Below are 13494 nucleotides of genomic sequence, written 5' to 3'. Positions count from 1 at the left end.
TCTCTGAGTCCAGGCAGGCGCTCTTGTGGCCAGCTCCCCACGTGGGGCAGCTGGGGCTTCCCGCCTGTCCCCATCCCTAAGGTTACTAGGAATCTGCTGCTGCTCTGTTCTGGATTCAGGTGTATGGGGGGAGCTATTCAGAAGTGACCAAGACACCTGTGATGATCTTGGCATGTTTCTATATCCAAGCACGTTCTAGGACCCAGGTCTCCCCAGGCATTTAGGCAGGGTGTTTATTAAAATGCGAATTTGGTTCATTAACCATGCAGAGTGGCCTTGGCTATGAGGGGAGGGCAAGAGCAGAGTGAGCATGGCATGCAGGAACCCTGGGAAGGGACAAGAGAATCGAGTCTAGAGCCAACAGCCTTCTTCACAAGCTGTCCAGTTTCATACATGTTGCCCACACCTGTCATCTGGGCGGTTCCAAGTCTCAAATGTGGTCATGTGTGTGAGGGCCTGAGAGGGCTTCCAGGGGTTTGCTGAGGCCCTAGCTCAGGGGCCTGCTCCTCCTGAGGCTCCCCTGGCCAGGTTTCCTCCGCCCACGAAGGCCCAGATCATCTCTGGGGCAGCAGCACTCTCTGTGCCCAAGCCACGTCCCCTTGCACTGCTCACCAGGTTTGGCTGGGCCTTTTACAGTGAGCCTTTAACTGTCTTCTTGGTCATGCCCTCAGCTGGTTAAATTACCCTTAAAATAAAAAATCGCCTTATGTCTTGAGCATCTGAGTGGTCAGGAGAGGCTGAGACAAGGCCTGAGTCTCCAGCCGTGGAAATGACCCTCGGCAGTGCTAGTGCTGCAGGGCTCCGTTCCCCGTGCCAGCCTCGCACCAAGACCCCCTGTTCAGGTCCTCCCCACTAGACTCGTCTCTTCTTCCTGCCGCTTCTCAGCTTTCCATCACTGCTTTTCTTTCTCTCCTTCCCTCCCTCCCACTGCCCTTAGTGGTCTCTCTCTGTCTCTATTTCTCCATCTCTCTGTCTCTGTCGCTCTCTCTCCATCTCTCTGTCTGTCCCCTCCCAACACCACCCTAGTCCTAATGGCTTCTTCCCTCTTTCCTCCGTCTTTCTTGCGTGATTCTTCCTCTGCTCCCTGCCCCCCACTCTCTCCTCTCCCTTCTCCACCCCTGACCTTCTTCAGCCCCACCACCTCCTCTCCCTGCCTCCTGTCCCCCCTCCATCACATCACTGAAGATGAGGATGCCCAGAACCACAGGTTACAGGATGAGGTGCATCTTGGGCCACCTGTAGGGAAGAGCAGGGAGCAGAAGTCCGAGGACGCTTTAGCCAGTGAAGCTGCCTGCAGCTTCTCAGGCAGTCTTGGGAATTTGAAACCAGTGTTATAACTTCAGAGGGCTTATTTCAGCCCAGAAAATGCAAAAGTCCACGGAACAGTTTACTTTGAAATCGCTTCTGGGAGCAGGGCACAGCCACACACCCTTTCCTTTCTCTCCAGCTCCCGCCACTGCCCCGGCTCCCCAGCCCAGCCCCCACCCCCTACCCCCCAGGGACACCCTTCCTCTTCCTCTGCTCCTTCATCTCATCCTTTGGAGAGAGACGCACAACAGAGCGATGAAGGTAATTCCCACTTGCCCAGAAATGAATTCCGTTATGCCCCAGCTTACTGTTTTATATTTATATCAAACGTATTAGTTTCTTTTTACCTAGTGGTTGGGTTTAGTTAATGATGATAATAAATATTAATGAGGGTGCTGCTGCCTCCAGACCCTCTGATTGCTGCCCCGGTCGGCTCCTTACTCCTTGGACATCGTGGGAGGCATGAGCACCAAGGATCTGTGGGAGGACTCTCAGGATCATCCTGGAGGGGCAGGCATGGGATCCACTGAGGTCAGGCGTTAAGGAATGCTCTGACACAGCAGCCCACTCACTCTACACTCCTTTTGTGTGATTCCCTCTGGTGGTAGTCAGATCCCCTTGTACGTCTACTGACACCTGAGGGGTCCCTGCAGAGGGCTTGGGAGTATCTTATTTAACTTGTGGGAACTGCAGTTTCCTTGGCTGTAGAAAGGAAATCATTTGATCCACCTGCCAGGACCATTGAGAGGATTAAATGCAAGTGGTTCAGAAGCATGCACATATTAGGAAGCAGTGCGATTTTTTTTTTTTTCATTGCTTGACATTCCAGGGTGTTGCACTGTGGAACTTTGTAGAACGTCTCAGCAAGTGTGAGAGCTTTTATTTTTCGTGAACGTATGTCTCTCCCCAGAAGTCCCGTTCAGTTCTGGGCGTGCTAAGTCCTTGCGTTCATCCGGTTGTTCAGACATGTGTCCTTGGCCCTCAGCTTTGGAGAGATGGGTTGCTGTCATACTGCTTGAAGAACTCACTTTACATTGAGGAAGAGAGCAGACAGGGCTGTAAAGGGAGCCGTCCCTGTAGTCAGTAAGGGCTCACGTCTTGCAGGGGAACTTTTTCTGCTGAGCGATTTGGGGGGAAAGTGACAGACCCTGGTCCACCCTCTCTTGAGTCTGCACTCTCCTGTTTCTCTCATCTTTGCAACTGGCAACTTGGTTTGAATGAGAGCTCCTCCCTGTACAATTCAGGGCCTCTTCTACTGGAGCCGGAAGTGGAGGTTTCAACTGTATTTGTTCAAGAGAAAACGGTGATGCTGACACATTCTTGGAGAGAGGTACTGGGGTGTGAGCACAGCCAGGGGTGGCCCCAGGGCAAGGAGACCACCATCTGCGGGGCTTCCACCCCTCTTCCTCAGAGAGGGCTTCTGGCATCCTGTCCCCCAGAGGCCCAGCCTCACGCTGCTCACACTCAGAAAACGGACGCGGGAAGAACTTCGGTCAGACCCCAGCACGTCTGGGACCAGCCAGAGGCTGGATCCATCTAGATGTTTTGGCAACTGTTTAGGTTTGAAGAAGTCATCTACGATGTTCATTTATTCATTCATATACTCACGCATTCATTCCGTGGGTGTGTGCTTGAGTGGTTAATCTAGAGATTTTGGTGGTGTGCCTTGTAAAAAGAAGGGAGTGGGTGAGGTGTTAAGGGGACAAAGTTGAGGTCAAGTCCCCCCTCCCTTGGATATTACCTTTCACTGCAGTCCAGGGAGGGGTAGATGGCTCACCCTCCTTTCTTTGAATCTCCCCCAGGGTTCCCAGTATGGGAGGCGGCAGTGCAGAGTTAGAGGCCGTGGCATGCTCTAGAAGCTGAGAGGCTGGAGAGAAAGCAGGACTGAGATGGTGGAGGACTCTGGGGTGGCTGGGAAGAGTTGGAGCTTTCTTCCAAGCCCAATGACAACTCACTGAGAGTGTTCATTGGGGCGACATGATCAGCCCGCTGATTGAACATCCAGTGGATTCTGTCTGGAAAATAGAGGGAAGCGGCTGGGGCTGGAGTGGGTGGGGTTCTTTGAGAGGTGAGAGATGCTGGGGGCTGGCCCAGGCTGGGGTCAGAGGGGTCAGAGGCTGAGAACAAACCTCTTCCTGCTGAACATGAGCTCAACCAACCTGTGTTCTAAAGGAGACAGCCAGTGTCTATTGCCCATTTCCTGTGTGCAGCATGTGAGAGTACGGAGAGAGCCTTTGGCCACGGAGAATCCAGACAGGAGTGTGCAGAAAGTTAAATAACAGTAGGGGACCAAAGTAACCATCCACAGTAGCAAAGCCTCCCAAGGCCCGGTTACCTGTGCACGATTACCTGTCAGGTCCAAACTGGGGACAAGGCCTGCCATCGCCTCCCTGAGAGAAGGAGCCCCTGATAGCCAGCCTGGTGGGGCTAGCTTCTCACCCAGCCCCCCGAACCCTCGGGGACCTCTCACTGTCCACCCAGACTGTGAGGGAGACACTCAATCCCCCTCCCTCTTGGCCTGATCCAGGACATGAACTGATCTAGTGAGCATATTCCTCCTCCTCTCTGGCCGGGGACTTTGCTGGTTAGTGCAGAGCAGAAGGACAAGGGAGTCACTTGACTGCTGAGTGCTGAAGAGGAGCCAGAGTTTGGCAGAGATGAGCCAGAGCAAGCGGGCATGGCCTCACTTCTTTACCTTTTGCTCAGAAAAGGGGTAGAGAAGGAGGGCCTGATCTGGCCGCAGTGACTTGTCGTTTACCAATGGGGAGACAGAGTCCTAGAGAAAGAAAATGATATTCTGGTGAGGGTGGAGCACGATCAGAATTAGAGGAATGAATGAACCCTTCCACCTTTTTCTCCCCTCTGCCATTTCTCTAGGCCCGTTTCCACTTGCTCACTACTTCTTGAAGTTCAGTCATCGAGGGTGGATGTGATATTCTCAGAGGAGTGCAATTATTGCAAAACATAGAGGAAGGATTCATGCATGAGGTTCCTGTCAGGGCAGTGTGCAACGGTATTTAGGAGGAGCCTCAGACGCCACGGCAAGGCCAAGGGGTGGTGTGTGGGGTGATGCCAGGTCTCTCCGATCCAGGGCCTCTTGGCCCCAAAGCTTTTTTATTTTCTTCAGAGTAGGATTTGATTGTCAACTGCGAGGTTGGCCTTACTTTTCTTTCATTTTTAATTTCCTCCTCAGTCACCAGACTGATGACATTCTGATACTGCAATGCGATTTACAAGGCATGTTGGAGTCCACTGGGGGGCCAGCTCAGGGTGGGCGCTGATCAAGCCGATGATGGTGCATGTGTGTGTTGGGGGATGCTTCTGACAGCCTGCTGTGCCCCCTGCACTGTGCTGAGGCTTCTACGGGGCCCACACCGCTCCTGGGTGGCCTGTGGACTGGCAGAGCTACAATACTCCCTGAGCTGGTGGCCTTCGTGACCACCTGGCCAGATGGGGCCATTTCTGGACCCCTGCTTCTCCTAGCCTGAATTCCGTGGGAGCCTTTTTAGGTGTGGTTCATGCTGTAGACAGTGGCTCCCACGGGGGCTCAGGGACCTGCCCTGTCTACACAGGGCTGGGCTTTTCCTTGCACCTCAGCTGCAGGACACAGGCCTGTGTTTTTCTCCTTCCTTTCAGACTCAGTGTTCCAGATGAAACCCCTTGGATAGGAACATTATACATACTTGCTCCCAGTGCATTTCTGCAGACAGTCAAACCCAGCTCAAGCTCCTCTTTAAGAGGAATGCAAACCTGCCTGGACGTTCTCACCTGGTCCCGCTGGGTGTCCCCTCACCAGGGTGACCAGCTGACTGGTCTGGCCCAGGACTGAGAGGATCCTTGGGATGTAGGACTTTTGGTGCTGAGACTCGGACAGTTCCAGGGAAGCTGTGACTTTTGGTCACTCTGCCCACAGCCACCCTCCCTGCCGACCTGCCAGTCCTGTTTGGTGTTTGAGAGCCAGACTTCAAGAGAATGATGAGCAGAGAGTGTTTGTGCAGAGGGGGCAATGCCTGCTTTCGTTGTTCTCTTCCGCTTCCTTTTCCAACATTCATCTTCCCCCTTATGGCAAGCACCATGGGCCCCCATGCACTGTGGCCCTGGGCCTTAAGAAGGAGTTTGTTTGGCATGTTTCTTTGCCAGCTCCAAGTGCACAGCCTCAAACTGAAGTCTCACTACAGCTGACGGAGCAGGACACTTTCTTCAGGTCATCTGTGGAAGGACATTCCACAGCTCGAGCCCAAGACTCTTGATTCACTGTTTGCATCTGAACAGAAGCAGCCTTGCTTCTACAGCTGCATGTACCTGGACACTATTCCCATCAAATTCAAATCACCTCAGTGCTGGGACATCAGGAGTTTTTCAGCTTAGAAATCATGGTACTCAAAGGGGGACTTAGGAACGAAAATATATCACTCTTGACGTGGATGGAAGGAGGTGGCGGGGGCGGTGGTGAATATCTGTGTGTCTTCCAGGGAATCTTCTTGGAGTCATTTCACTGTTTTGTTTGTTACTTTTCCTAGTGCGAAATTGGTTTGGGGGCAAATCTGTACCATCATGGGAGTGAATGCCACAAACAAAGCTTCCTTTTCTTTCCTAAGACTTTTCAATCAGTCATGCGATGTTAGCACTTGTGGCATTCCAGCCTTAGCCGCTGGCCTTTGGAAGCAAACTGGTGTTAAGGAGCTGACAAGAAGTTACTTTTCACCCCTTCTCTGCCTTAACACTGTCACTTACCACAGGGCTGGCCACGTCTAGTTAGTCACAAGACCCAGTCCAACTTGATTTACAGTGTCAGGCAAGCTCCGTAAGAAAAAACCAAAGTCACTGAATGCAAATTTAGAATGAAAAAAAAAAATCATTTAGTTCCATTAACACAGTGTTTTCCCGGCTTTGCATCTCTGGAGCACATCTTCTAGAACCCACAGCTGCTTGGCCCTGTTCAGAGTACTTCCACCTGCTTGGAAGTGCAGGCTGGATTCACATCCCCAGTTACATTACTTCCAGAAAGACAGGATCCCTGTTGGATGCCCATGAAGCTTATGCTGAGTAAATATTGACAAAGTAGTCTAAAGAGCAAACACTTTGACATTTGTAAGGTCCACTGGAAGGTCTTGTATATATTTATACAGCAGGAATGAGCACCGCATACCAATTTTCCTGAACTTGTTCTGACATAATTCTGCATGGATAGTGTGTGTGCCGGTGGCTGAGAATGGCTGAGTGTGCACACAGGGGACAGGCCAGGGCTGGGTGGTGGCGGGTCAGGGTCTTCCCTCCCATCTGGAACAAATGAGCACCTGGACCCTGGTAGGAAACTTACTCCAAGCTTTTATAAGACCGACTTTTCCAGAAGGAAGGAAAAAAAAAAAGTCACAAAAGCTTGTTTCTAATTTAGTACAATTGATGTACTTTCTTTTTACTTCGTAAAAATTGTATTGATGTTTTTGGGCTTTATATTTATTAAAGATTGAGCCTCAAAAATGTAATGAGTAAAAAATGCTTGCTTAATTTAAATTGTGAATCTGTCTGTTAAGAAATGCATTAGGGGTAGGAGAAGCATAAGACATATTAATTGACAGACAGGAACTGCTGTCTCTGAGGTTGATACAAGTAATTTATTACTTTAGAAATGAATGCCACCTCCAGAATGTGCTTCATTAATTTCAAATTTAGTTTTAATTTCAAGCTGTTGCCCCTTGAGAAGAATAAGGTGGCAAATTATGTTTGAAGAGCAGATTTTTTTTTTTGCTCCAAAGAAACACCACATTTTAACTATTTAATTTTACAAATAAATGTGCCCATCTACTTTGCTTCATTTCCCCAAGAGCCGAGAAAACGTTCTAGGTAAGGTCAACACTTACTAATGCATTCTTTTTTCTTTCCCTCCTCCGTGTGTCTCTTCTTTCTGTCCTACCTATTCCACCTGTTATCAATGCAGCCTATGTTTCAGATGAGTTAAAGGCTGCCGCCCTGGTAGATGAAGACATAGACCCAGAAGAGAGCCCTGCAGATGGAGAGCCGTCGGCTAAGTACATGTGCCCGGAAAAGGAGCTCAGCAAGACCTGCCCCAGCTACCAGAACTCCCCGGCGGCCGAGTTTTCCAGCCACGAGATGGACAGCGAGTCCCACATCAGTGAGACCAGTGACCGGATGGCCGACTTTGAAAGCGGCTCCATCAAGAATGAAGAGGAGAGCAAGGAGGTGACCGTCCCGCCAGAAGACACGACCGTGTCTGACAGCCTGGAGCAGATGAAGGCCGTGTACAACAACTTCCTGTCCAACTCCTACTGGTCCAACCTCACCCTCAACCTGCACCAGCCGTCCTCGGAGAAGAACAACGGGAGCAGCAGCAGCAGCAGCAGCAGCAGCAGCAGCTGCGGCAGTGGGAGCTTCGACTGGCACCAGAGCGCCATGGCCAAGACCCTGCAGCAGGTGTCCCAGAGCCGCCTGCTGCCCGAGCCCAGCCTGTTCAGCACGGTGCAGCTGTACCGGCAGAGCAGCAAGCTCTACGGCTCCATCTTCACCGGGGCCAGCAAGTTCCGCTGCAAAGACTGCAGCGCCGCCTACGACACCCTGGTGGAGCTGACGGTGCACATGAACGAGACGGGGCATTACCGTGACGACAACCACGAGACCGACAACAACAACCCCAAGCGCTGGTCCAAGCCCCGCAAACGCTCGCTGCTGGAGATGGAAGGCAAGGAGGATGCCCAGAAGGTGTTGAAGTGCATGTACTGTGGCCACTCGTTCGAGTCCCTCCAGGACTTGAGTGTCCATATGATCAAAACGAAACACTACCAAAAAGTGCCTCTGAAGGAACCCGTCACTCCCGTCGCAGCCAAAATCATCCCAGCCGCTCGGAAGAAGGCCTCGCTGGAGCTGGAGCTGCCCAGCTCCCCGGATTCCACCGGCGGCACCCCCAAAGCTGCCATGGCGGACACAAACGACGCGCTTCAGAAGAACTCCAACCCGTACATCACGCCAAATAACCGCTACGGCCACCAGAACGGGGCCAGCTATGCCTGGCACTTCGAGGCCCGCAAGTCCCAGATCCTCAAGTGCATGGAGTGTGGCAGCTCGCACGACACGCTGCAGGAGCTCACGGCCCACATGATGGTGACTGGCCACTTCATCAAGGTCACCAACTCGGCCATGAAGAAGGGGAAACCCATCATGGAGACGCCCGTCACGCCCAGCATCACCAGCCTGCTGGACGAGAAGGTGCAGTCCGTGCCCCTGGCTGCCACCACCTTCACATCCCCCTCCAACACACCCGCTAGCATCTCCCCAAAACTGAACGTGGAGGTCAAGAAGGAAGCTGACAAGGAGAAAGCTGTCCTCGAAGAGAAGCCCAAGGAGAAAGAGAAGGCCTGCGAGGAGGAGGAGAAGTACGATATCTCTTCCAAGTACCACTATTTGACTGAGAACGACCTCGAAGAGAGCCCCAAGGGCGGGCTCGATATCCTCAAATCCCTGGAAAACACAGTCACGTCGGCCATCAACAAGGCCCAGAACGGCACCCCCAGCTGGGGGGGCTACCCCAGCATCCACGCCGCCTACCAGCTCCCCAACATGATGAAGCTGTCTCTGGGCTCCACGGGGAAAAGTACACCCCTGAAGCCCATGTTTGGCAACAGTGACATCGTGTCCCCCACGAAGAACCAGACCCTGATCACTCCACCCAGCAGCCAGAACTCCCCCATGCCCAAGACAAACTTTCACGCCATGGAGGAGCTGGTGAAAAAAGTCACCGAGAAAGTTGCCAAAGTCGAGGAGAAAATGAAGGAGCCCGAGGGCAAGCTTTCTCCACCCAAGCGGGCCACCCCGTCCCCGTGCAGCAGCGACATCAGCGAGCCCATCAAGATGGAGGCGTCTAGCGACGGGGGCTTCAAAAGCCAGGAGGACAGCCCCAGCCCCCAGCGGGACGGCTGCAAGGAGGGGAGCCCCCTGGCAGAGCCGGTGGAGAACGGCAAGGACCTGGTGAAGCCCATGAGCAGCGGCCTGAGCAGCAGCACGGCCATCATCACCGACCACCCACCCGAGCAGCCCTTCGTTAACCCTCTGAGCGCCCTGCAGTCGGTGATGAACATCCACCTAGGCAAGGCCGCCAAGCCCTCCCTGCCTGCCCTCGACCCCATGAGCATGCTTTTCAAGATGAGCAACAGCCTGGCCGAGAAGGCGGCGGTGGCTACCCCACCGCCCTTGCAGTCCAAGAAGGCGGACCACCTCGACCGCTATTTCTACCACGTCAGCAACGACCAGCCCATAGACTTGACAAAAGGCAAGAGTGACAAAGGCTGCTCTTTGGGTTCAGCGCTTTTGTCACCCACGTCCGCATCCCCGGCAACCTCCTCATCCACGGTGACAACGGCAAAGACATCTGCCGTCGTATCATTCATGTCAAACTCGCCGCTACGCGAGAACGCCTTGTCAGATATATCCGATATGCTGAAGAACTTGACAGAGAGCCACACGTCAAAGTCCTCCACCCCTTCCAGCATCTCTGAGAAGTCTGACATTGATGGGGCCACCCTGGAGGAGGCCGAGGAGGCGACACCCGCACAGAAGAGGAAGGGCCGCCAGTCAAACTGGAACCCCCAGCACCTGCTCATCCTCCAGGCGCAGTTCGCCGCCAGCCTCCGGCAGACCTCGGAGGGCAAGTACATCATGTCGGACCTGAGCCCCCAGGAGCGCATGCATATCTCCAGGTTCACCGGGCTCTCCATGACCACCATCAGCCACTGGCTGGCCAACGTCAAGTACCAGCTGCGAAGGACAGGTGGAACAAAGTTCCTCAAAAACTTGGACACCGGCCACCCTGTGTTCTTTTGTAATGACTGCGCGTCACAAATCAGGACTCCATCCACGTACATCAGCCACCTCGAGTCACACCTGGGCTTCCGGCTACGGGATTTGTCCAAACTGTCCACTGAACAGATTAACAATCAGATAGCACAAACCAAGTCACCATCAGAAAAACTGGTGACGTCCTCCCCCGAGGAGGACCTGGGGACCTCCTACCAGTGCAAACTTTGCAATCGGACCTTTGCAAGCAAGCATGCAGTTAAACTTCACCTCAGCAAAACACACGGGAAGTCCCCTGAGGACCACCTTCTGTATGTTTCTGAGTTAGAGAAGCAGTAGCGTTTGCTTTTGATTAAAGTGACTGTAATTCGCTTTGAGGGAAACTGTTGCAGGCACCTTAAGGCCCCCCTGTCTTGTTCTTGGCACATGTTCTTATTTTAACTGCAGAGAATCACTCTGGGCTGGACTGTTTTGTATAACTGTACAGTGTTTAATAGAGGTGCATACTCAGCTGTTGTTACTGGTAAAATATGAAGGTTAAAACGCAGTGGTAAGTGTTTGGAACTTTGTGTAAATGGGATTTAGTTGTGAGCATCCCCTGATGCTTCAAGCTGCATGCATTAACAGACAGTTTAATTAAGCATTTATGACGAAACCGGGCACACTTTTCCACGTGGCTCAAGTGTGCTGGCATTTTTCACCCTTTCATCTTTAGCCCTCTGAGTACTTTGAAGCACTTTTGCATTAATTTGGTTAAAAAATAAAATAATAATAATAATGTATGAAGCTCTGTTTTTTAAACTCCTTACCAGCTTAGTTATAATTAATAATATGAACCTCCATTTATGCAGGTCTGCAGGGGTATAACACGCCTTGAAATTTAAAAGAATATTATTTTCACATTGAAACATAGATGTATATATTGTATAGATTTCAGACTCTCTTATGAAAAATGTGATTGTGGGTAAATGACCTTTTTTCCTGCATTTATAGCAACAGTGTTTTATGTACCTGCTATGCTCTGGGCATAAGCTGTGCCTATGTATAGTGTATATTTCTTTTTCTTTTTTTTTTAAGGTCTATGGGTTTTGTTTTTTACATGCAAACATTGTAAATTATACAGAAGATACCACAGATAGCATTTATAAAGTATACAGAAACATTATCTGAAAGCAAAGTATGATTGTTTGTTTTGCTATACAGTACATCTATATTGATAGAGGTTCACGTTTAAATTATACATATTTATTAGCATCATATTATCATTTGTTTTGAGCAGTCTGAATAAACGAGGCCAGGAGATCCATCCATGGCAGGCATCATAACTATTTTGCACATTATTTTTAAAGGTATTTATTAGAAATCAAAAAAAAAATGCTCAAAATAAACTCAGTGCTCAAAGGGTTAAGTCTATTTGAAAAGGAAAAAAAAAGAACAAAAAAAAAAGAGAGAGAGAGAACTTGTACTGTATTTCCTAAACATTGATAAAGCCTTTAAAATGTTTGTACTGTAATACTTTGCTTAAAAGTCACGAGGCATTCTGTGATACAACCTCTTTTACTTATTTATAAGCCCTCTTGGTTGCTGTTCCATATTGTAGGACGCCTTTTTATTTCAATTGGTAACTTTCTGTTTTGTTCTTCCTAATTATTCTCCCAAGATCCCACACTGCAGCTTTATCTTTAGGCTTATGAAAGGTAACCCGTGGTTACCGGCTCTCCAAGTGATTCTGTTCTTCTCCATTTTTGGCAGTTAATTTGCAGAAGTAACTGACAGCTGACACCATATGAGAACCTATGTATAAAATATTGGCATGTAAACAGCACAGACACTCTGTGCCCTGTTTTGTTGTTGACAATGAACCACCATTATGTGACTCTTCATATAACCCTCTTTTCTACGGCAGCATTAAAATTGTCTTTTTGCTATAATTTTGTGTTGCGTTCACAATTATGTCTGAAATGTGCTACGACTAACGAGCACATTAAAATTAAATTGTATGCGATCTGTTTATGACTGAGTTGGTTGCTGTGTCTGCCAGGTGCTGGCAGTCGGAAGCCGCCCGTAAATCAAGGGAGTTTTAGTGAACTTTGGGCTTGGAGAGCAGCGAGCATTCACTCAGAGGCGGCGTGGACAGAATTTTCCCCAAGAATAAAAATGTAAAAGAAAGGAAGATGTTCCCGTGGGGTTAGATTCTTGCTGGGAAGGCGATGTTATCAAGTATCCGTAGTGGAGCTTCGGTCACACCTGGCGACCCGCATGGGGGCGGGAGCTGGGTCTCCCATCTGGATGAGAGAAGTCCAAGTCAGGGCCCTGAGCCCTGCCCATGGCAGATGGGAGGAAAGGTTTTTGGAAGGCTCGGTGCAGGGCGATTCCTTCCTGTTGATTTGGGATTTTCAAGGAGCCCAGCTGGGCAGGTGGGCTGGGCATGCTCTCTCTTCTGTGCTAAAGTGAGCGCAGATAACGAGGTGTCGGGGGGCGGGGAGCCTGAACCCATCCACGGGAGGAGTGGGGAGAGCATTTATATGATAATCACAAGCTTTTATTAGCCCCGGCAAATCATGCCAACAAAACGCTGGGAACATCATGTAAAATTGTAAAATACCTTTATTACTATATTCAGACTACTCTTGCAGTTATGTGGAATCGTAGCTCCTAACCTAGAATTATACAAATGAGAGATGTATTACATCCATGTAATATATAAAACACCTCCACGTTAAAAAAAATACTCTTTTATTAAAAATTTAAATTAAGCCCTTTCAGAGATGTTCAGCAACACGCCTACGTTCTCCCCCCCTCCATTCATCCCCACCCCTTTTAGTCAAGATGAGGCCAAAATTTCTGTCTGCTCTACTTTCTCTCGGCAATCCATCTCTCTCTGGGTTTTTAGAGAGAAACTCACTAGTGTTCAGGACGGGTTTCTGGCAAGTGGGGAGGTCTGTGCTGGCTCTGCTTGCCCTGTGATGCAGACAGTCGGACTGTGGCCGCAGGCATTGCAGAGGGGCTTTCCCTTCTGGGTCTCCAGCCTTGTTGTCTTCCCCACCTCCTCCCAGGTGGCCACCACAGTCCCTCCCGGAGCGGCTGTCTGCCCCTACCTGGGACATCGTCCGTTTCCCCCGGGGGCCTGGCTCCCCCTGGAACCTGGCTCGGGACAGATACACCCTCCCCACTGAGCCTTCCGCATCTTCACATCCTGGAGCCCAGATTTCCACTCTTGAATTTTTCACAGGTTAAATATAGCATCGGTTTATTAGAATCCAAAGTCCTGCATCTAACAGATTAAACTGACAACACTTCCATCACCACCAGGGCCCATGTGGCTTGAAGGGAGAGGGGATTTGTGCAAGCGAGGCTGGGAACCCCACCCCCCCCCCCATT

At 50.5% G+C, this 13494-nt stretch overlaps 1 protein-coding gene across 1 annotated transcript in view; it reads left to right on the top strand.

Moving 5' to 3' along the window:
• Positions 1-12126, top strand: part of TSHZ3 (teashirt zinc finger homeobox 3) — a 70548-nt gene extending 58422 nt beyond the window's left edge. The window contains exon 2 of the mRNA XM_027978176.3: positions 7247-12126. Coding sequence (XP_027833977.1) covers positions 7247-10452 — 3206 coding nt within the window. The 3' untranslated portion in view covers positions 10453-12126. The remainder of the gene's footprint in view (positions 1-7246) is intronic.
• Positions 12127-13494: the final 1368 nt, after the last annotated feature.

This window comes from Ovis aries, chromosome 14 (assembly GCF_016772045.2).
Source record: "Ovis aries strain OAR_USU_Benz2616 breed Rambouillet chromosome 14, ARS-UI_Ramb_v3.0, whole genome shotgun sequence".
Taxonomy (NCBI): Eukaryota; Metazoa; Chordata; class Mammalia; order Artiodactyla; family Bovidae; genus Ovis; species Ovis aries.
Note: the sequence above shows the minus strand (reverse complement) of the source record. Positions and strands in the feature narration are given on the sequence as shown.